General features: G+C 38.5%; 1 protein-coding gene across 11 annotated transcripts in view; it reads left to right on the forward strand.

Annotated features, from left to right (window-relative positions):
• Nucleotides 1-25,162, forward strand: part of CNTN4 (contactin 4) — a 950,914-nt gene that overhangs the window by 746,190 nt on the left and 179,562 nt on the right. For all 11 annotated transcript variants that reach the window (XM_036869673.1, XM_036869675.1, XM_036869674.1 and 8 more), the window contains one exon: nt 18,125-18,322. In XM_036869673.1, the coding sequence (XP_036725568.1) occupies nt 18,125-18,322 (198 nt within the window). The remainder of the gene's footprint in view (nt 1-18,124; nt 18,323-25,162) is intronic.

The raw sequence follows: 25,162 nt of genomic DNA on the forward strand, positions 1-25,162 counted from the left end.
AAGACTAGATAATACGGAGTCCTGCTTTGGAAGGACTTGAATACTAGCTTGATGCATTTTACTTAATCCAAGAGGCATCGGGGCTCACAAAAGACCTGTGTGCAAAGGAGGGGCCTGATTTAGAGTGGTTGCATAGAAGGATTAATCTGGCAGTTGTGTGTGGGTTGGCGTGGAGTGGCAGTCAGCCTGAAGTTGGCAAAATGAATGTCCGGAAGCCAATGAGAGGTAATGGTGAGACAGCCATGGGTGCAAAAAACAGGACTTGTATGCTGATTGCATTTGCCCTTCCCCCTGCAACAGGAAATTTACCCCTTCTAGAGATATCTCGGATCTGGGGGAAGGCATTATATGAAGAGGGCATAAATATTAAGCTGAAAGAGTTTTGTCATCTGATGTTCTGTTCTTCCACTACCCCAGGAAAAGTGGTATTCTTTCTAGAATTGGGCAATAAGCTCGTCAACTTTTATGTGGTTTTCACATTTTATACTTGGCTTTTGAAGGGTATCTATGCTTCACAGGATTAATACTTCTGAAATGAACTTTGGCTGTTGTTGGAGCTCTTCATAAAATAGGGTGCTACTTTGACTGCTTTAAATGCTCAATATTTAACAAATAACTGAAAGAAAAATCCTGTAATCCCCAATGAACGGTATTTTCATCTGCCCATTCTAGTCTTCTCCAGCTGTGCTGTGGCCTTCCTAGTTTGACCACAGTGAGCAGGCTGGACCATGCCCTGTTAGAATCACGCAAAGCTCGGATGCTGATTCTGTGTGGTTTCAGCACCACCTCCACCTTCATCTCGTCAAAATACTCAGGTTGGCTTGTGTTTATGGTCCCCAGTACCATTCACATGCGAACAAAAGCACACAACTAAGGGTCACTCCCATATCTTGATTTGTCTTTCCTTCTAGATACCAAAGCAGAGCTCACAAGCTAAATTGCCTACTGAGTAATACGGGCCTGGTGTACACTAGGGATTGGTAGAGACTGTGGCAAACAGAAGACCGCTTGCCTGCTTCCAAGTGGGAAGCTGGTGCTCAGCTCTGCCAGTTGTTTCCCTAATAGAATGAGAGCCTAATGTAGTCAGCCTTTTAAAGGAGTGTTTCTCCAAGTGTGGTCTCCAGACCAGCAGCAGCAGCAGCACCTGGGAGCCTGTTAGACATGCAGATTCTCAGTCCCCATCCCAACATCCTGAATCAGGAACTCTGGGGGTGGGACCCAACATTCTGTGTAGTAACAAGCCCTTCTGATAATTCTCGAGCTCACTCTAGCTGGGGACCCACTAGAGCAGTGGGTGTTGTGTGCACCCCCCGATTCCTCTTGAAGCCTGATATTTAAGAACTGTGTTTGAGTTTCAAGAAAACCCTAATTATCTAGATGTCTATTTGATTTTCAGTGTTTTCAAAACAGTTTAAGCCATAAAAGACACACACACTTTTGTAAGCTAAATCCGTTTCATGTGCCATCACTTTCCTGCCTCCACTCAAGAGTCTGACTATGCTAACAGAAAGGATGCTATTCTGTCTAAAAATTATAGGGCTTCTTCCCTTGGAGTATAGAAGTTTGCTGACTCCAGGCCTAGGCAGTATTTCTCAAACTTTTTTACTGATCCATTTCTGAGAGCAAAGGAGAGTCAGCATCTGCCCCTGGGAATCTGGGAGCATATCCTAAAGCAATCCACTGCAAAGTACAGATTTTGTTGAAGTTTTTCCTTTTACCTTTAAATTTGTGTGAGTTTTATACCTATTCCATCATACACTCATTTCTGGCTTTTTGTCAGAACAATGTGTTAAATTGCCTTCAAGTTAAATTCGTAAACTTCCACCTAAAAATGTTTAAAGAAAATTTATACTCCAGAAAACTGTCCAATTTCCCAATAAAATAGAGACAAAAAAACAAGAAGTCACCCATAAAATGGGGGAAATTGTAAGCCATACACAAGAGCAATATTCAAGAGCTGTATACATGACTAGAAAATACTCTTTTTCCATCTTACTTCCCATACCTCCACTGCCACATCTGAGTGAGTAAAGATCATGTACTAAAAATCATTGAATGCAGTGAGTGGTCAGGAGGCTTAGTCAGGAGGCTTATTTTTAGAAATGCTTGCCACGAGTTTGGATGAGTTTTAGCACTGGGTCTTATCTAATCCTTGCCTCACATGGTCACCATTTCATTTCCCCTAAATCACTTTTGCAAAGATGGTAAAAAGGTTTGACTTCATGTGCCAACATGAATTGATTGGAGGTAACGGCCTGAAGCGCCACGTTGAGGATTGTGAATCTGTGTCTGGCATAGTCAATTTGCAGTGTCTGTCATGAGAGAAGGCATGGCGACTGCTGGTCCAAGTGATACATATATGCCATCCCTACTCCACTCAGCACTAATGAATAATGCAAAACAGTGTCTGAACCCTGGGAGGTCCTGCTTGATGATGGGCTCCTTGTTTAAACCCAGTTCTCTGGGGCACAGAGCATCTATAACGGGGGTCCTTTAAGCCACAGCCATGATTTCAGCAACCTAAGTTGTCAAGGGCTGTGGCCATTATCATAGGTGTTAAACGCCCATAAGTCCATCTTCTAATTAACAGAGGTACAATATCTGTCCTATTCCAGCCCTTCAATTTCAGCTCCTCTCAGACACCTCCCCTCCACTCCTGCTTCCCAAGATGCTATTCAAATATACTTCTATTGATCATTTAGTGTCTTGGTATTAGAGGTGTCATCCAGAGGCTTCAGCTTTCAGACGTCAGAAGTCTATCAGTCACCCCCTCTTGGGATATCACTTCAATACAGAAAAACACACTCTTTTCTTTGACTCTCCCACTACCTGTTTATGGTGCATAATAACTAGGGCCGCTTTGTGTTTAAGGTTCCTCGCTGAGTTCTTTTTTTTTCCGGAATTAATGAGATTACTCACAATGTATAATGTCTCCCTTCTCCTCAGGTCACAGGAAGACAAATGACTTATCGATCAGTTTATAAGCAAAAACAAACAAAGCAAAACAAAAACAGCAGAATCTTTAAAAAATTGACTTCAGTTAACATAGTTGATGTCCACCTAGCAGGACAGGTGTTCTTTTTATTAGCCCTGTTTTCCAGATGAGAAAACTGAGAAGTAGAAATTACTTTGTAGCTGAGAAGCACTGAAGCCAAGACTCAGTCTGTGTTTCTTGACACCAAATTCAGGGATCTTTCCACTGGGTTATGCTCTCTGCCCCTTTGCCCACACAGACTGCCCACTGATTGTGATGCCTGTCTTTCTAGCTGCTCTCCATTCCAGCACTGAGCTCCACGCTTTTGTAAATGGTTAATGCCGGGTAAATATTTGGCCAACAAGTAAACCAATGACTTCATTCTCAAAGCCTATTTCATTTGTAGAATCATTTAAAATACATTTTTTCACATCTACTTGCTTAGAATCATATCTCAGTTGAAATTTAACCTCACAAGACTGTGCAAAAGGTAGGAGAGGTGCGTACAAATCTATCTAAAGATCAGGAGGCTCTCACGCTGTTGAAACAATTGTTCAAAGCCCGAAGTGGTTGCAATGCCAGGACTAGAATCCTGGTCGCCTGACTATCAATTCAGTTATCCTTCTACACAGCACAGCTTAACTCAGATATAAGTGCGTATGCCTGTTTGTGTGTGTGTGTGTGTGTGTGTGTGTATAAAAGTTCTAGTTCTTGACCTGCCCATAAACTACCTGTGTGAATCTTAGCAAGTTACTGGGTCTCTTTGGATCCCACTTTCTTCATTTGTCAAAACAGGATGTTGGATTTGATGGTGTGCTTATAGAATCATGGGATTTTAATGCTGGAAGATACTTAGAGGTCATCTAATTCTACTCTTTAAATTTACAGATAAAGAAAACTGATCTCTTCTAGCTCCAGATTAAATCCTGAGAGGAACATATGGCTTGCTAACAGAACCAGCTCATGTGAATATTGCAACTACCCCCCCCCATTTCTGCCCACTTATCAAATGTGAGCCTGTCATCCAGGCATGTAATTTCTCTAGGCCTCAGCTTCCTGATCTGTGAAATCACAGGGGTTGGACTTAGATCCCTTTCAAATTTAAAACTTTGAGGATTAAGAAAGGTATCTTTGAAAACTGACATCTTTGCTACCCCTTGGGGTATGACTCAGAATGTCGTGCAACATAATATGACTCTAGAAAGAAATTAGGCGGCATCAAGGTGAGGTTAAGAGCATTCATCTTGAGCACTCTGATCAGAGGGTAAACTTGCTCAGTGAGTACCTGAATTTGAAAACTCCTTGATTGATGTCTTCTTTTAAAAATAATAAACAAACATCCTTCGCTGTTGGCCCAAAGATATGGAAGAAGGGACCAATTAAGAGGGTGATGTTTCATAGTTAATTTCCTATAGACTGAGATGCTACGAGTTAGAAAACCATCCCTAGGTCCTTCTGCCTTAATAGCTATCACATTCTAACCAGTCTCAGTATTTTTCAGTTGAACATCAGAAACCTCACAATCTATTAAATATTGCATTCCAAGTATCTGTTTACTCAGTTGATAAAAATTGCCAATGGGACAGGAACTGTCTGTCACTTCCAGAGCAATTAGTGTGTGAAAACTTATCAAAAGAAATCTGTCAAGTTTGAACAAGTATAAATATTGCATCAAAGTCCCTAAGGAAATCAGACGGAGTGGGATACATTTTTACAGCACATGAGCATTTATTTTGTTTTATTTACTTGGCTTTATTTTTTCAGAATGTGGTTAGCATTTCATGTAACCCAGTGAATTAATGTTCTGCTCTGATAAAAATAGACTGGTTCTTAGGGGAAAACTGCATTGTCTCGTGAGTAATATAACAATACTAACTCCTTGCTTTCAAACTTCAAGAGCTTTTACTGCTTTGGGAGGGAGCTTTGGAATGGGAATGCAGGTAGAAGGCCTAAGATGTAGTCTGTTTTGCCACTTTCTGACTTTCCAGTCTTACCTTTTCTAGGCCTCAGAATTGTCATATTTTTTGTTTGGTTGTTGTTGGCTTTTTGCTTTGTTAAAAAAACACTTTTTTTTTTTTGGCCGTGCCGCGTGGTTTGCGGGATCTTAGTTCCCTGACCAGGGATCGAACCTGGGCCCTCAGCAGTGAAAGCGCTGAGTCTTAACCACTGGACCGCTAGGGAATTCCCTTTTTTTTTTTTCTTTAATAATATTTAAGCTATGGTTAAAATCATGAAAAGCCTACAGGCATATAGGCAAGAATTGAAAAGGTATTCCAAACAATAGCTATCATTCTGTTGAGGTAATGGAATTGCTAGGGAGTTTTGTTTTAAGATTTTATAAATTCAGTTTGTTTTTTACCTTTTTAATGCCCTTCACCCATTTCTCCTACTACCTCACCCCCTGCCTCTGGCAACTACCAGTCTGTTCTTCATATCTATAAACTTGCTTTGTTGGTTTGTTGCTTTGTGTTTTAGATTCCACATATAAGTAAGATCACATGATAATCATCTTTCTTTCTTTGACTTATTTCGCTTAGCATAATACTATCAAGGTCTATCCATGTTGTCTCAAATGGCAAGATTTAATCCTTTTTTTTTTTTTTTTAATTAATTTATTTATTTTTTATTTTTTTTGGCTGTGTTGGGTCTTCGTTTCTGTGCGAGGGCTTTCTCTAGTTGTGGCAAGCGGGGGCCGCTCTTCATCGCGATGCGCGGGCCTCTCACTGTCGCGGCCTCTCTTGTTGCGGAGCACAGGCTCCAGACGCACAGGCTCAGCAGTTGTGGCTCACGGGCCTAGTTGCTCCACGGCATGTGGGATCTTCCCAGACCAGGGCTCGAACCCATGTCCCCTGCATTGGCAGGCAGATTCTCAACCACTGCGCTACCAGGTAAGCCCCTAATCCTTTTTTTAATGGCTGAATAATATTCCATTCTCTGTGTGTGTGTATTTATATTTATATATGATTTGTTTATCCATTCATCCACCACTGGACACTTAGGTTGTTTCTATACCTGGCTATTGTAAATAATGCTGCAGTGAACATGGGGGAGCAGATATCTTTTCAAGTTAGTGTTTTAGTTTTCTTGAGGTAAATACCCAGAAGTGGGATTGCTGGATCATATGGAAGTTCTATTTTTAATTTTTTGAAGAACCTCCATACTGTGTTCCATAGTGACTGCACCAATTTATATTCCCACCAACAGTGCACAAGGGTTCCCTTTCCTCCACACCCTCTCCAATGCTTCTTATTTCTTGTCCTTTTGATAATAGCCATTCTAACAGGTATGAGATAATAGCTCATTGTGATTTTCATTTACATCTTCTTGATGATTAACGATGTTGAGTGTCTTTTTATGTGCCTGTTGGCCATCAGTATGTCTTCTTTGGAAAAATACTTGTTCAGATCTGCCCTTTTTTTTCTTTAACATCTTTGTTAGAGTATAATTGCTTTACAATGATGTGTTAGTTTCAGCTTTATAACAAAGTGAATCAGCTATACGTATACATATGTTCCCATATCTCTTCCCTCTTGCGTCTCCCTTCCTCGGACCCTCCCTATCCCACCCCTCTAAGTGGTCACAAAGCACCGAGCTGATCTCCCTGTGCTATGCAGCTGCTTCCCACTAGCTATCTATTTTACATTTGGTAGTGTATATATGTCCATGTCACTCTCTCATTTTGTCCCAGCTTACCTTTCCCCCTCCCTGTGTCCTCAAGTCCATTCTCTACATCTGCGTCTTTATTCCTGTCCTGCCCCTAGGTTCTTCAGAACCATGGTTTGTTTGTTTTTTTTTTTTTTAGATTCCATATATATGTGTTAGCATATGGAATTTCTTTTTCTCTTTCTGACTTACTTCACTCTGTATGACAGTCTCTAGGTCCATCCACTCATGACAAATAACTCAGTTTTGTTTCTTTTTATGGCTGAGTAATATTCCATTGTATATATGTGCCACATCTTCTTTATCCATTCATCTGTTGATGGACACTTAGGTTGCTTCCATGTCCTGGCTAATGTAAATGGAGCTGCAGTGAACACTGTGGTACATGACTCCTTTTGAATTATGGTTTTCTCAGGGTATATGCCCAGTAGTGGGACTGCTAGGTCGTATGGTAGTTCTATTTTTAGTTTTTTAAGGAACCTCCATACTGTTCTTCATAGTGGCTGTATCAATTTACATTCCCGCCAACAGTGGAAGAGGGTTCCCTTTTCTCCACACCCTCTCCAGCATTTATTGTTTGTACATTTTTTGATGATGGCCATTCTGACCTGTGTGAGGTGATACCTCATTGTAGTTTTTTTGTTGTTGTTGAATTTTTGAATTTTATTTTATTTTTTTTAAAAAAGCAGGTTCTTATTAGTCATCAACTTTATACACATCAGAGTATACATGTCAATCCAAATCTCCCAATTCATCACACCACCACCCCCATCCCCCATTGCTTTCCCCCGTTGGTGTCCATACGTTTGTTCTCTACATCTGTGTCTCAACTTCTGCCCTGGAAACCAGTTCATCTGTACCATTTTTCTAGGCTCCACATACATGCGTTAATATACGATATTTGTTTTTCTCTTTCTGACTTACTTCACTCTGTACGACAGTCTCTATATACATCCACGTCTCAACAAATGACCCAATTTCGTTCCTTTTTATGGCTGAGTAATATTCCATCATATATATGTGCCACATCTTCTTTATCCATTTGTCTGTCGATGGGCATTTAAGTTGCTTCCATGACCTGACTATTGTAAATAGTACTGCAATGAACATGGGGGTGCATGTGTCTTTTTGAATTATGGTTTTCTCTGGGTATATGCCCAGTAGTAGGATTGCTGGGTCATCTGGTAATTCTATTTTTAGTTTTTTAAGGAACCTCCATACTGTTCTCCATAGTGGCTGTATCAATTTACATTCCCACCAACAGTGCAAGAGGGTTCCCTTTTCTCCACACCCTCTCCAGCATTTGTTGTTTGTAGATTTTCTGATGATGCCCTTTCTAACTGGTGTGAAGTGATACCTCATTGTAGTTTTGATTTGCATTTCTCTGCTAATTAGTGATGTTGAGCAGCTTTTCATGTGCTTCTTGGCCATCTGTGTCTTCTTTGGAGAAATGTCTATTTAGGTGTTCTGCCCATTGTTGGACTGGGTTGTTTGTTTCTTTAATATTGAGCTGCATGAGCTGTTTATATATTTTGGAGATTAATCCTTTGTCTGTTGATTCGTTTGCAAATATTTTCTCCCATTCTGAGGGTTGTCTTTTTGTCTTGTTTATGGTTTCCTTTGCTGTGCAAAAGCTTTGAAGTTTCATTAGGTCCCATTTGTTTATTTTTGTTTTTATTTCCATTACTCTAGGAGGTGGATCCAAAAAGATCTTGCTGTGATTTATGTCAAAGAGTGTTCTTCCTATGTTTTCCTCTAAGAGTTTTATAGTGTCTGGTCTTACATTTAGGTCTCTAATCCGTTTTGAGTTTATTTTTGTATATGGTGTTAGGCAGTGTTCTAATTTCATTCTGTTACATGTAGCTGTCCAGTTTTCCCAGCACCACTTATTGAAGAGACTGTCTTTTCTCCATTGTATATCCTTGCCTCCTTTGTCATAGATTAGTTGACCATAGGTGCGTGGGTTTACTTCTGGGCTTTCTATCTTGTTCCATTGATCTGTGTTTCTGTTTTTGTGCCAGTACCATATTGTCTTGATTACTGTAGCTTTGTAGTATAGTCTGAAGTCAGGGAGTCTGATTCCTCCAGCTCCTTTTTTTTCCCTCAATACTGCTTTGGCTATTCGGGGTCTTTTGTGTCTCCATACAAATTTTAAGATGATTTGTTCTAGTTCCATACAAAATGCCATTGGTAATTTGATAAGTATTGCATTGAATCGGTAGATTGCTTTGGGTAGTATAGTCATTTTCACAATATTGATTCTTCCAATCCAAGAACACGGTATATCTCTCCATCTGTTTGTATCATCTGTAATTTCTTTCATCAGTGTCTTATAGTTTTCTGCATACAGGTCTTTTGTCTCCTTAGGTAGATTTAGTCCTAGGTATTTTATTCTTTTTGTTGCAGTGGTAAATGGGAGTGTTTCCTTAATTTCTCTTTCAGATTTTTCATCATTACTGTATAGGAATTCAAGAGATTTCTGTGCATTAATTTTGTATCCTACCACTTTACCAAATTCATTGATTAGCTGTAGTACTTTTCTGGTAGCATCTTTAGGATTCTCTGTGTATAGTATCATGTCATCTGCAAACAGTGACAATTTTACTTCTTTTCTGATTTGGATTCCTTTTATTTCTTTTTCTTCTCTGATTGCTGCGGCTAAAACTTCCAAAACTGTGTTGAATAACAGTGGTGAGAGTGGGCACCCTTGTCTTGTTCCTGATCTTAGTGGAAATGGTTTCAGTTTTTCACCATTGATAATGATGGTGACTGTGGGTTTGTCATATTTGGCCTTTACTATGTTGAGGTAAGTTCCCTCTATGCCTACTTTCTGGAGAGTTTTTATCATAAATGGGTGTTGAATTTTGTCAAAAGCTTTCTCTGCATCTATTGAGATGATCATATGGTTTTTAATCCTTCAATTTGCTAATATGGTGTATCACATTGATTGATTTGCGTATATTGAAGAATCCTTGCATCCTGGGATAAACCCCACTTGGTCATGGTGTATGATCCTTTTAATGTGCTGTTGGATTCTGTTTGCTAGTGTTTTGTTGAGGATTTTTGCATCTATGTTCATCGGTGATATTGGCCTGTAGCCTTCTTTCTTTGTGACATCTTTGTCTGGTTTTGGTATCAGGGTGATGATGGTGGCCTCGTAGAAAGAGTTTGGGAGTGTTCCTCCCTCTGCTATATTTTGGAAGAGTTTGAGAAGGATAGGTGTTAGCTCCTCTCTAAATGTTTGATAAAATTCGCCTGTGAAGCCGTCTGGTCCTGGACTTCTGTTTGTTGGAAGATTTTTAATCACAGTCTCAATTTCAGTGCTTGTGATTGGTCTGTTTATATTTTCTATTTCTTTCTGGTTCCTTGGAAGGCTGTGCTTCTCTAAGAATTTGTCCATTTCTTCCAGGTTGTCCATTTTATTGGCATATAGTTGCTTGTAGTAATCTCTCATGGTCCTTTGTATTTCTGCAGTGTCAGTTGTTACTTCTCCTTTTTCATTTCTAATTCTATTGATTTGAGTCTTCTCCCTTTTTTTCTTGATGAGTTTGGCTAATGGTATATCAATTTTGTTTATTTTCTCAAAGAACCAACTTTTAGTTTTATTGATCTTTGCTATTGTTTCCTTCATTTCCTTTTCATTTATATCTGATCTGACCTTTATGATTTCTTTCCTTCTGCTAACTTTGGGGTTTTTTTGTTCTTCTTTCTCTAATTGCTTTCAGTGTAAGGTTAGGTTGTTTATTTGAGGTGTTTCTTTTTTCTTGAGGTAGGATTGTATTGCTATAAACTTCCCCTTAGAACTGCTTTTGCTGCATCCCATAGGTTTTGGGTCATCGTGTTTTCATTGTCATTTGTTTCTAGGTATTTTTTTATTTCCTTTTTGATTTCTTCAGTGATCTCTTGGTTCTTTAGTAGTGTATTGTTTAGCCTCCATGTGTTAGTATTTTTTACAGATTTTTTTTCCTGTAATTGATATCTAGTCTCATAGCATTGTGGTTGGAAAAGATACTTAATATGATTTCAATTTTCTTAAATTTACCAAGGATTTGTGACCTAAGATATGATCTATCCTGGAAAATGTTCCATGAGCACTTGAGAAGAAAGTGTATTCTGTTGCTTTTGCATGGAATGTCCTATAAATATCAGTTAAGTCCATTTTGTTCAATGTATCATTTAAAGCTTGTGTTTCCTTATTTATTTTCATTTTGGATGATCTGTCCATTGGTGAAAATGGGGTGTTAAAGTCCCCTACTATGATTGTGATACTGTCGACTTTCCCTTTTGTGGCTGTTAGCATTTACCTTATGTACTGAGGTGCTCATATGTTGGGTGCATAAATATTTACAATTTTGATATCTTCTCCTTGGATTGATCCCTTCATCATTATGTAGTGTCCTTCATTGTCTCTTGTAATAGTCTTTATTTTAAAGTCTATTTTATCTGATAAGAGAATTGCTACTCCAGCTTTCTTTTGATTTCCATTTGCATGGAATATCTTTTTCCATCCCCTCACTTTCAGTCTGTATGTGTCCCTAGGTCTGAATTGGTCTCTTGTAGACAGCATATATACGGGTCTTGTTTTTATATCTATTCAGCCAGTCTATGTCCTTTGGTTGGAGCATTTAATCCATTTACATTTAAGGTCGTCATTGGTAAGTATGTTCCTATTACCATTTTCTTAATTGTTTTGGGTTTGTTATTGTAGGTCTTTTCCTTCTCTTGTGTTTCCTGCCTAGAGAAGTTCCTTCAACATTTGTTGTAAAGCTGGTTTGGTGGTGCTGAATTCTCTTAGCTTTTGCTTGCCTGTAAGGTTTTAATTTCTCCATCGAATCTGAATGAGATCCTTGCTGGGTAGAGTAATCTTGGTTGTAGGTTCTTCGCTTTCATCACTTTAAATTTGTCCTGCCACTCCCTTCTGGCTTGCAGAGTTTCTGCTGAGAAATCAGCTGTTAACCTTATGGAGATTCCCTTGTATGTTATTTGTTGCTTTTCCCTTGCTGCTTTTAATATTTTTTCTTTGTATTTAATTTTTGATAGTTTGGTTAATATGTGTCTTGACATGTTTCTCCTTGGATTTATTCTGTATGGGACTCTCTGTGCTTCCTTGACTTAATTGACTATTTCCTTTCCCGTATTAGGTAAGTTTTCAACTGTAATCTCTTCAAATATTTTCTCAGTCCCTTTCTTTTTCTCTTCTTGTTCTGGGACCCCTATAATTCGAATATTGCTGTGTTTAATGTAGTCCCAGAAGTCTCTGAGACTTTCCTCAATTATTTTCTTTCTTTTTTCTTTATTCTGCTCTGTAGAAGTTATTTCCACTATTTTATCTTCCAGGTCACTTATCCGTTCTTGTGCCTCAGTTATTCTGCTATTGATTCCTTCTAGAGAATTTTTAATTTCACTTATTGTGTTGTTCCTCATTGTTTGTTTGTTCTTTGGTTCTTCTAGGTCCTTGTTAAACGTTTCTTGTATTTTCTCCATTCTGTTTCCAAGATTTTGGATCATCTTTGCTATCATTACTCTGAATTCTTTTTCAGGTAGACTGCCTATTTCCTCTTCATTTGTTTGGTCTGGTGGGTTTTTACCTTTCTCCTTCATCTGCTGTATATTTCTCTGTCTTCTCATTTTGCTTAACTTACTGTGTTTGGGGTCTCCTTTTCGCAGCCTGCAGGTTCTTAGTTCCTGTTGTTTTTGGCGTCTGCCCCCAGTGGGTAAGGTTGGTTCAGTGGGTTGTGTAGGCTTCCTGGTGGAGGGGACTGGTACCTGTGTTCTAGTGGATGAGGGTGGATCTTGTCTTTCTGGTGGGCAGGGCTGCATCTGGTGGTGTGTTTTGGGGTGTCTGTGACCTTATTATGATTTTAGGCAGCCTCTCTGCTAATGGATGGGGTTGTGTTCCTTTCTTGCTATTTGTTTGGCATGGGGTGTCCAGCACTGTAGCTTGCTGGTTGTTGAGCGGAGCTGGGACTTAGCGTTGAGATGGAGATCTCTGGGAGAGCTTTCGCCATTTGATATTACATGGCTCCGGGAGGTCTTTGATGGACCAATGTTATGAACTCAGCTCTCCCACCTAAGAGGCGCAGGCCTGACACCCGGCCGGAGCACCAAGACCCTGTCAGCCACACGGCTGCTAGTGTTGGAGGGTCTCCTGCAGAGGCAGGGCATGACTGTTGCTCACTGCAGGGACAAAGACACTGGCAGCAGAAGTTCTGGGAAGTACTCCTGGGTGTGAGCCCTCCCAGAGTCCACCATTAGCCCCACCAAAGAGCCGGGTGTCAGAATGGGAGAAATTATTTGCAAATGAAGCAACTGACAAAGGATTAATCTCCAAAATTTACAAGCAGCTCATGCAGCTCAATATCAAAAAAGCAAACAACCCAATCCAAAAATGGGCAAAGTCCTAAACAGACATTTCTCCAAAGAATATATACAGATTGCCAACAAACACATGAAAGGATGCTCAACCTCATTAATCATTAGAGAAATGCAAATCAAAACTACAATGAGAAATTACCTCACACCAGTCAGAATGGCCATCATCAAAAAATGTACAAACACTAAATGCTGAAGAGGTTGTGGAGAAAAGGGAACCCTCTTGCACTGTTGGTGGGAATGTAAATTGATACAGTCACTATGGAGAACAGTATGGAGGTTCCTTAAAAAACTAAAAATAGAACTACCATACAACCCCGCAGTCCCACTACTGGACATATGCCCTGAGAAAACCATAATTCAAAAAGAGTCATGTACCACAATGTTCATTGCAGCTCTGTTTACAATAGCCAGGACATGGAAGCAACCTAAGTGTCCATAGACAGATGAATGGATAAAGAAGATGTGACACATATATACAATGGAATATTACTCAGCCATAAAAAGAAATGATATTGAGTTATTTGTAGTGAGGTGGATGGACCTAGAGACTGCCATACAGAGTGAAGTAAGTCAGAAAGAGAAAAACAAATACTGTATGCTAACACATGTATATGGAGTCTTAAAAAAAAAAAAAGGAAAAAATGGTCATGAAGAACCTAGGGGCAGGATGGGACTAAAGACACAGACCTACTAGAGAATGGACTTGAGGATACAGAGAGGGGGAAGGGTAAGCTGGGACAAAGTGAGAGAGTGGCATGGATATATATACACTACCAAATGTAAAACCGAAAGCTAGTGGGAAGCAGCAGCATAGTACAGGGAGATCAGCTTGGTGCTTTGTGACCACCTAGAGGGGTAGGATAGGGAGGATGGGAATGAGGGAGACGCAAGAGGGAAGAGATATGGGAATGTATGTATATGTATAGCTGATTCACTTTGTTATAAAGCAGAAACTAACACACCATTTTAAAGCAATTATAGTCCAATAAAGATGTTAAAAATAAAAAGAGCCGAGTAGGCTCCAGTGCTGAGTCGCCTCAGGCCAAACAGCCAACAGGGAGCTTCTGCCCATTTTTAGTCAGATTTATTTTTTTGCTGCTGAGTTGTAGTTCTTTATATTTTTTGGATATTAACCACCTTATCAGATATATGATTTGTAAATGTTTTCTTCCATTCATTAGGTTGCCTTTTCAATTTATTGATGGTTTCATTCACTGTACAGAAGTTTTTTAGTTTGATGCAGTCCCACTTGCTTATTTTACCTTTTGCTTTTGATGTCAGATTCAAAAAATCATCTCTAAACCCCATGTCAAGGAGCTTACTGCCTATTATTTCTTCTGGGAGTTTTATGGTTTCAGGTCTTACATTCAAATCTTTAATCCTCTTTGAGTTACCTTTTGTGTATGGTTCAAGATAGTGTTCCAGTTTCATTCTTTTGCATGTGACTGTCCAGTTTTCCCAATGTCATTTACCAAATTATTGTTCTTTCCCTATGGTATATTCTTGGCTCCTTAGTAGGAAGTTTACTAACCATATGTGTATAGGTTTATATCTGGACTCTCTATTCTCTTTCATTGATCTATGTGTCTGTTTTTATGCTAATACCATACTGTTTTAATTACTGCAGGCTTGTAGTGTAGTTTGAAATTAGTGTGATGCCTTCAGCTTTGTTCCTTTTTCATACCTTTAAAAAGAACAGATAAGACAAGTTATATGTTGTATAATTTTTAGTCTTACTACATATTTTCCTGCTTTGATGTCTGCATTATCATTATATTATATTACTCATGCTCCTTACTTATTGTTGTGGACAAATAAAAATACAGTATTCCAGGTAGTGCTCTTTACTGTGAAGAAAAATAAATTAATATCATTTTTAGAGACTTTCCCCCTTCAAGGGGCTCAGCGTTTAGCTCAACGTGATCTCACCAGTGCACCAGCCAAGATTCTTTGGCTAACCTTTACACTTTGGGGCTCGACAGTATTTTACAAAGGTTGCATGTTGAATTGATGTTAGTTACCATCCTTAGCACAGTCCATTTGAGACTTGTCTTCAGAACTATGGTTTGTTCCTTTGTCTACAGCATTGGAAATGGTTACAGTGTTATATTACTATTACAGTTTTGGAAACTTATTGCAACTTTATTTCAACATTTTGTTGTTTTCTGTTGTTTATTGTAACTTAATGGCTTTCCCCAGAACTGAAGTAATACAGTTAATAATCTTTATATTATACTTACCATTTCTTGAATTGAAATCATTGCATTAGTTCAGGGTTTCCCAACCTAGGTTTTGTGATGGCTTAATAAATTTTTAGAAAAACAGTGTGTGGGTGGAGCGGTTGGGAGGCAGTTCTATATCAAATAAGTTTGCATGGCTTACATACTCTCTAAGAAATTTGAGAAACATTGGCATGTTAAAAACCTCTTGCAAGTCCTGAAAGGAAAAATTTTCAAATCAGTTAAACTTTACTTAATCCAGTGCTTCTTAAAGTCATTTGGTCATGCAACCTTTTTAAATTTGAGGTAGACGGGGGTGTAGAGAACTTCTGTTAACAGGGAATAAATATTCCAAGGACCACAGTTTAGAAAATCCTGCAGAATATGTTTATGGTTGTTTGCATCTCCTACTAAAGCACTAAGTAACAAAAGCAGTGAAACCAAAATAATTTAAATAGATCAACAGCATGTTAATTGACTTTTGTTCTTATATTTACTTTAAAAATGATTAACTTTTAATGATACAGATGTGCTTATGACTCAGAGAGCTTTCACATAACTTGATCGTCACCACATACCTGTATCACATTTATTAATTATCCCCTTTTGATGGATTAAGAAGTTGAAAGGGAGAGGGTTTAAATTTAAATGGCTTTCTTTATGGAATACAGGTTTGAATTTTGGTTTTCTCGTCATTTTTTTTTTGACACCAATTAGGAAAATAACAAAGCAGATGTCTTTTTTCCTGATATCCATGGTCCATACAACTTTCTAGTTACTAAACTGTCCTTCTCCTACAAAATTAAGAAAGCCTTGTGGCACTAGCCACTAGCAACAGTTTTGAAAAATATCTTCAGGAAAAAATATATATACACAGTTTATATATTTGATTATAACTCTCCTTGGAGAAGTGTGTGTTAATTAATATTTTGCTGGTAAATTACTTTCTAACTTCTACCTTGTGACTTTGGATATGTTAATTTATTCTTAAAACTCTCTTATAGTTAATTAGGGGATAAGCAGTGTTCTCTTCATTGTTCATATGAGAAAATTGAGAAGCTCAGAGATTACTTGGTTGTCCTGAAACTCACATACCATATTGAGAGAGGAGCACATTACTCTGTGCTGTTTGTTAAATCTCCTGTGTTTATGGGAAATTTGCCGTATCACATGGTACTTCTTCATGACCTATTAGAGGGGCCTTTCCTCCCCCAGATTTTAGTTTCTTGAGGAAGTAACTAGCTTTTTGGGAAGCACTTGTTTATTTACACCGAGTATCCTCTTGACATCAGCATGGGGTTATTTATAATTACATGCACATATGTAAATAAAATGATTAGCTATTCTCACATAAACATAATTATATCTCTCTAAAATAATGCATACAGAAATGTTATAATCCAGTGATAAAGGGAAGGAAATCTGCATGACCCCTCCTTTGTATGTAAACAGTGGGTTATTAAGACAGAATATGTTTCCTGTTTCACATTCAGTTATTGAGGCCAGTTACAACTGGGGACTCATTGAAGTACTAAACAGCAAGTGCCTTTTCCAATAGTTAGTATTCTCTATACAAAGCTGAGGTGACCTTTCTGCCATTTTCCAAGGACACTCCATACATTTAGAATTTAGGCCAGGATCATATTAAAAAGCAGCATACAAGAACACAGCCAACTAGTTCTGAAACCTGAGACTCCCTTTGCCTCTAGTTGCTTCCTCTTCCGGCCTAAAATAACTTTTGAAAATAAAACAGGTCATGATGGCTAATCAGTGCCAGTGGGTACTATATCACTTCTCCAGCTTTGAACAAATCTGGGGATCACACTTTAAAGAGAGGAATCATGGAATGCCTGGAGCTAAAGAAGTTTGGTTTCCTCAGAGCACAGTAGTTCACTGCAGCAGATCATTTAAACTCGCTGTCATTTAGGTTTCTTTTCTGAAATTGAAAGCATGGGCTAACATGCTCATTCACAAAACATTCACCTAGTTCTTAAGAAAAATTAGATCTTTCAAAGGAATATTTTCAGGTATGACTGCCTATTACACTCATCCCACTGGCATTCTGGGATGAATAAGTGTTTGTGAGAAGGTTGCTCTTTGACGGTGACTTTATAGTCACTCCCTTACGTATGTAATAATTTTTTCAGCTAATTTTTTTAAAATACAGATTTGCATTTATGGGACCAGGCAACCAGTCATTGTATGTTTAGTGAGTATTTGCTACAATATTAAATCCCCATCTCACTAAAATAGTGGGAAAGGAGTTCAACCTCACAAGTGAGAAAGGAGTGAGAATTTGCATTAAGAGTAAGAGGCACTGGGAAAAGACTGGATTGAGACTCAGAATTTTCTCTAACTAGGGCTGAGTTTAGATTTGTTACTTTGTTCCTCTGTGCCAAAGTTTCTCAGTTAATGGAAAACTATAAAATGTATTGGAAATGGCAAAGTACTATGCAAGTATGTGGCACCGTGATGTACTATTATGATTATTATCTATAAAATGAAAGAAGTGATCTAAATAGTTTCCAGGGTATATCAAGATTGTAGACTCTCTGGGTCTGTAATTTGAGCATTAGCTCTGTAACTAATTACATGGTGCTTGACACATGCTTAGCAAACTATAAATGCTTATTCCCTTGATTTAAAGAGATTGGACTTCTCTTAATCGGCTATCAGTTTACCTTCTAGTTATATAGGAATAAAATCTTACTGACTGATGGTAGGAAGACTATAAATGCTTTAAGACACTGTAATTACTTCCTATTGATATTTAGCAGGCTGAAAAAGGACCATTGGGCAGGAATATGAATTTTTAACTTGACCAGTTCTTTCATGAGTACAGTAGAGTTCTTATAAAAGACATATTTGTAATGATGATTCCTTTTGCTTTCAGAGCTGAGCTATGCCTGGATTTTCAATGAATACCCTTCCTATCAAGATAATCGCTGCTTCGTTTCTCAAGAGACTGGGAATCTGTATATTGCCAAAGTAGAAAAATCAGATGTTGGAAATTATACCTGTGTGGTTACAAATACAGTGACAAACCAAAAGGTCCTGGGGCCACCCACACCGCTAATATTGAGAAATGATGGTGAGTTTTCTAAGGGATTTTCGTAATTCTGCTTTTTGTGATCATAGGTTGAGTTCAGGAGGTTGTTATGTTATTGGCATGCAAAGCTTGACTGTGTCAATTAAATTTAAGAAAAGTTTAATGCTTTCTACATTCAGTACCTATATTTCCTGCACTTATGTAAGAAATAAACCCACGAATCCATTTTGGAAGACTAATTAGAAATCTAATTGCTAATCTCAACAGGAATGGAATGTGGATTTAGGTGACTATAAATAACAAAGGAATCTATTTCTTGTTTCTTCCCACTTAAATTGTGTACACAGGCAAAATGAAGTAGAAGGCTGAACAATTAGTTCATTAATCAATTCTATGTAATTTAGTATTCAGTGTCCAAAGAGAAGTTCTCAATTATCCAAATAACTTCTGGATTTATGATACTGAAGACATAGTTCCAACCACAGTGAAATGCAAGAATGTCAAGCCTTATTTGAGATAGAAGTTTTAGTTTCCCACACTTTGGTAAGAATATTTCAAGAAAATATATGAATTTCACTTAACTTACTTAGATGGATGACATAACAGTATATGGTAATTCATCATGTGCGTTTTGAAGACAATCTTGCCGATTTGTATGCCAAATTCTAATAGCACCATGCCTTTTCCCCACCGTGAGTCCTTGTACGTTCACAATGAGTCTTTATATGTACTCTGTGCCCTCTTCTTGAAATGCTCTTCCTTCTCTTGGTCTCTTGACTAACTTGTACTGGTCCTTCCAGTTTCTTCAAATATATTACTTTCTCCAGGAGGTCATGTCTGTGTGACCCCTCCCCCCAACTATGCTGTATCGGGTGCCTTCTCAAACCACCTCTGCAGAGAAAATCTGAGCATCTTTACAGCATAGACCAAGCTTGAATTTTTGAGCAAATAATGTAGATTTCAATCATTCATTTACTTATTCATGCATTTAACATATGTTTATTTAGCACTTGCTCTGTGGCAGTCACTACTCTGGGCACCAGTGAACAAAAACCATAAGACCTGTTCTCATGGCATTTACATTGTTCAAAGGATACAGGTGCAAACAAACAAGCATAAACAAAACCCAAAATGCAATATTTTAGATAGTAATAAATAAATGAGTATGGTGAAACAGAGGTTCTGTGGGGCGGAATGTCTACTTTAGACAGGGTTGTCATGCAAAACCTTTCTGAAGGGATGACATGAGCTGACACCTGAATGATAAGAAGTCCCTCCTGTGAAGATCAGAGGGAGGAGCTTTCCAGGCAACTTGAGTTAACATCACATGCAAAGGCCCTGAGGCCTAAAAATAAATCACTGGGCATGTTCAGAGAGCAAAGAGAAAGTGAGCCTTATGGAGCATAGTGACCAGGGTAGAGGGTGGTTTGAGTTGAGGTTGGAGAGTGTATTTTATTTCAAGTGAAATGAAAAGCCATTCAAGCGTTTTATGTAAGAGAGTTATGTATGTTTTTTTAAAAGATTGCTTAGCCTACTGTGTGGAAAATGGACTTTTAAAAAAGTGAGGGTCAAAACTGGAAGTCCAGTTAAAGACTGTTGCTGTAATTCACTCAGTAAACGATGGCAGCTTGATCTAGCGGGTGGCAGTGGAGAGAAGAGAAGGGGATGGATTCAGGATATAGTTTGCAGTTTGCTGCCAGGACTTGCTGATGCATTGGATGTGGGAGGTGGTGAAAGAGAAAATCGAGGATGACACATAGGTTTCTGGCACAGCAGCTGGGTGGATGGGAATGCCATTTACTGAAATGGTTTTACTGAACAGGTTTACAAGGGAGAAATTCAGAATATTATTTTAGTCATTATTTATAAAGCCAAAAGCATGACTTCTCCCTTGGCAACAGAAAGAATTGTTTGTTTTGTGCTTCTTGGTCCATCTCTCTATCATAATATTCATCTGGTGTATTCATATTTACTTGTCAGCCTGCCCTCCCCCACCCCGCTGACACTGACATGCGATCCAGCACAGACCACAGTTTTCATCCAGTTTGGTGCGAGGGTGCAGCAGTGCTTGCCACATGGCAAATGTTAAATGACTGTGTTGCATTAGGCTGAGTTACACTAAATAAAACGGAACTATCTCATCAGTTTAACGAGAAAGGTAGGCAAAGGATCGATTCTGTTAAAAGCTATCAGTGCCGTCTCTCTAGATCTAAGGATAAAAAATCTGTTTCGAGATATGCGTTCCAGGGGCATTCTGTACTGAATTATTTAAAAATACAGCCCCTCTGGCCTCTGCCCGTAATACGCTTATGCCAAAATGTCTGTTCAGTGGTGTTATCCATTTTGGTATATCAAGGAGAAAATATAGTCAAATACTGACTTTGATGCACTAAGACACAGCCCAGGAGAAACATCACCCAGAGTTGCTGCTTCAGAGAGAAGGAACAAAAATTCAGGAACACGGGAAGTCCACAGTCTTCCTAGGTGACACAAGTTGGCCACAACTCTGCCTTCTGCTTGGCTTTTAGATTTATCTCGACTTGCCTAGTATATCTTCATAAAGATGACAAATGTGTTTTGTTAGAATGTTTTATCACAAAATTAGCAGGCTAAGGATCTCATTCTTCAGCAATTAATGCCCATTCATTTCTAATTTCCATGAGAGCTGCATGGTGAAAATTCATAATATGTCTTTCCCAATTAGGCTGGAATACATAAAATGGCTGCTCGAACTGTATTACTAAGCACAAAATAGATTATTTAATTAGCTCTTGTCTGGAGGTAAGAGAAAAGGGGAAATATAAATCAAGAAGAGATTGCAAAATAAAAGTGACATTCTTGTTGAAGTGTACACTGTGAGAGTAAAATCAATGAAATTATCGTTCTGCACAATCTGGTATTTAGTGACTGTATATTAGACTGCTAAGTGCAAGGTGAGTATAGAATTTGTACAAGCATCTCGATAATTGAAGCTCACTCAAAATTTCGTAGCCTCCTTCTGCCTCCAAAATGTGGATAAGCAAGGCAATGGAGCTTTTTGCCTGCACTGACCTCATTGGCATGGCCAATCATTTCCCTTGCTAAGTGCAGATGTAGCTTAAAGAGCTAGGTATCCTCAATATTCAGGTTATTTCTTTAGAGTTTCAGCTAAGCAGTCTGGACTGTGGCTGTTTCCAGCCCCAAAGGTTACAGTGAGTCAGAAGAAGTGAACAGCGGACAACTCCCATTGGTCCATGTTCCTATCAGGAACCAAGGGCGATGTGCTCCATGTTGATCCCACTGACCCTCTTTAGCTCTCTCCCCCAACACACTATGGTTCTGCGAGACCTTCATACTTGTTGTTCCCTTTTCCCCGGGTCTTCACATGGCTCACCCCTGCCTACATCTCAGATCATGACTGAAATGTAGGGCAGGGTGTTGAGGAGGTAAGCCAGGTTCCCTGGATGGAATCCAGCCCCACCACTTATTAGCGACGTGGCCTTGGACATCAGTTTAACCTCACCTCATGGTGTTCTCATCAGTCAAATGAGGATAGCAGTACCTACCTCAGAGGCTTACTCCGTGCGTGAAATTATAGGTAAACTGCTTTGAACAGTGACAAAACAGCAGTACTGTTTTGTACATCAATAACTTCCCTACCTAAGATATGCTCCACAAATTATATTTTTAAAAACCAGATTACAGAGTGAGTGGATAGTGTTATCCTTGTTTTGTAAAATGTATGTGGAGAATGACAGAGAAAGCTGGAATCCTACTCTCCAAAATGCTAACAGTGTTAAACTTTAAAGCAGTTAACTTTTAGTGGTAAAATGTTTCGTTCTTAATTTATTTTCTTTCTGCTTCTCTGTGTTTTCTCATTTTTCTTCAATGATTAGAGATTTTTTTTTTGTTTTAGAAAAATGTTTGGTGAAAGGGATATTCACATTTTATTGGATCTAGAAGGCACTTAGAGATCACCCTATTTTACACCTTTATTCTTTGAGAAAGAAGGGAACTAAGGACCAGAGAAGTAAGTCAGGACAGCAGTGGGATCAAATTCTTAGTCTCCAGTTACCATGCTATTTAACTGAGGTTCAGAAAAGATTTTTTGGCCTCTGGATTTACATATTTACATTATGATTTTGCAAATTTTATTTTTGGAATTCTCCTAAATAACTGTATGTTATTTGTAGTGTTCATCACGAGGAAGTACTATAAAACTGAGAGCTGGACAAATGTGAGAGAATTTTACATTAGAGTTAATATTTATTTATCTAGGTTTTTTCCCACACTGCACGGCATGCGGGATCTTAGTTCCCCAACCAGGGATCGAACCCGCGCCCACTGCAGTGGAAGTGCAGAGTCTTAACCACTGGACGACCAGCAAAGTCCCTTATCTAGGTATTTTCAAATCTGCTTTGAAATGATAATAAAACTCATTATGTGGGAAAGTACACCAGTTGCATTGGTACCGTGAAAGAAAAAGATTTAATTGAGAAAGATATATCATAGTTATTTTTACCACAGATACTGAAGTAGTCCAAGGATCAGTATTAACCCAGTTGCTGGTTATTGATGATGAGCTTGCCCCATTGTGTGCTTCCTTCACAGTTTTCAAAGAATTGTACCTGTATTTCCATAAACAAAGGTAATGGACCACCCATGCAGCATAACCATGAGAGAACTCATAGATTTAGATGATAATCATAATGGCTGCTTTTTCTGTCTTTAGTTATTACCCCTGACTTGCTCTAAAATGGCTAAAGATGAAAAAAATTAGCAAAAATTAAGACAGTCTTGGGAAAATGAGATCGGGTCTGTGAGGTTGTTTATGTACTTTACATAAACAGGTACGTAACTGAGCATGAAAAATTACTGTATGGCCTTTGCCTTTTTTCTATGTTTTCCTTGAGACTGGCTGGGGATTGGTTGGGCAGTTCCTTATTTTGCTTATTAGAACCAAGACAAATGTTGAGCAGTTTACAGCCAGTGTGTGTCTGATGGTTCTTTGTTTTGCACATTGGTTGTTAAATATTTTTGAATATTACCTCTAATTAGAACTCTCAGTAGAAGAGCTACTAGGGAACAGGAAACAAAGGATTTATCCTATCTTAGCATTTCACATTCTCTCTCTCTCTGTCTCTCTTTCCTTCCTCCATCCCCATATTTTTATACATTGATAAGCATATATATGTAGAATGTGTGTGTGTAAATATACATGTATTTATATGCACTATATATATTGTCTTTGGACGTTAAAATGTAAAACACTTTTCTGAATATTTATTATACTTCATTGTAAATTTAAATTATTAAAAATCTGTATTCTCAATATAACAAAATAACTGACCATATTTTTCTAAGTCCTGACCCATTTCTCCAAGCCTAATTTTATTTAGCCATGAAAACATTGAACAAGGTCAGCGTTGAAGCATTTAATCTTCTCAACTTAAATCAAATTTTAACCTACTGGACAAGAGACCACCTGATAACCCTAGCAGCCTACAGTTTCAGAGCAGTCTAAGGTGGAACAGAAACAGACGTGCTGAACATAGGATTGAGAATGTCCATCATCAGTGCCAACCAGCTTTATCTTGTTTGCTGTGGCATCACCTAGGATGCAGTAAAAGAAGGGTAGCACTAAAAGTCAAGAAGAAAAAAAAAGTCATAGGATTCTGAGGTGTCGTCCCAGATCTACCACTAACTCATGTGAGACAAATGATGCCGTTTCCTTGGTCCTCAGTTTTCTTAGCTATAAAAATGAGTGATTTATAATAAGTTATATCTTAAGGGTCCTTCTAGTTGTTTTCTGAGATGCCAGTCACAACTCTCTACCTTACGTTACTCCAGTCTCAGCATTTGCACAGGCCACATAATATCAACTACAACTCACCACACAGGTGCTGTTCATTGGATCAGATTTCTTCTTAGTGCTAACAGCCAATCCTAGTTGAATGCAAAACTAGGTGCATTCACTCTTTCAGGCTACCACGGGTCATTTTGTGAACCTTCACCTCTGTGGCCATTGGATTTCCTAGTGGCTTAGAAGACTACATTCCCTTCAATGTTCCAAATTTAAGACCAAAGACTAAAAAAATCGAAAAGAGAAAACTAGAATATTCTGGATTATCGATGCAGTGTAATGTATTCTTCATTATGATACTACCATCTGTTCATAGTAAACTTTCCTAATATTGCCCCAAATTGGGTTAGATCGTCAAGTGAGCATTAACAACCACAATGGGTGTTCTTGAATAGATCAGCTTCAATTGTAGGCCATTTAATTAACCTAGCCGTCAGATTAAAAACCTAGTCATTAAGAGGATCTCTTTTTGATTGTAAACTTGATCTACAACCTTTTTTTGATGATTTAGCCTTTAGACTGGCAAGGATGAAACTTCTGCCTGGCAACAGGCAGAGATGTGCCCTTGACTTGAGCATAATTTTATATTACCTAAGATCTAGAGTTTGTCCCAAAACACGTTGCTTTATTTTACTCTCACTTCTGATTGCAACTTTTGTGTGGCTTTGTCACAGCGATCATGTCTTTCATTTAATTCTCTGACAACATCACATTTGAGCATCTGTGGGCATAAAACTTGTTTTATGAGAAGAACATCTGAATGACTAAAGGATGTGAGATATTTTGCTAAACTGCCATTGCTAATCTGATTTAATAGTGTCTCAATGATCTGGATATTTTGAAACCTTGACAAGCTTAGGAACTTGTCAGTCAGCTTTAGACCTCTAGCACAGTCAGATTCATTTCAGGTCCGTGGGAGCCAAAAGGTCTTAGATGGTCATTTCACTCTTCAGTTAGGAAGCATCTGTTAGGTACCTGTTGTGTATAGTACACTGTAAAATAAAAAGATGTGATCAGAGCCCCTGGGAGCCTGCAGTTTT

Source organism: Balaenoptera musculus, chromosome 11 (assembly GCF_009873245.2).
Source record: "Balaenoptera musculus isolate JJ_BM4_2016_0621 chromosome 11, mBalMus1.pri.v3, whole genome shotgun sequence".
NCBI lineage: Eukaryota > Metazoa > Chordata > Mammalia > Artiodactyla > Balaenopteridae > Balaenoptera > Balaenoptera musculus.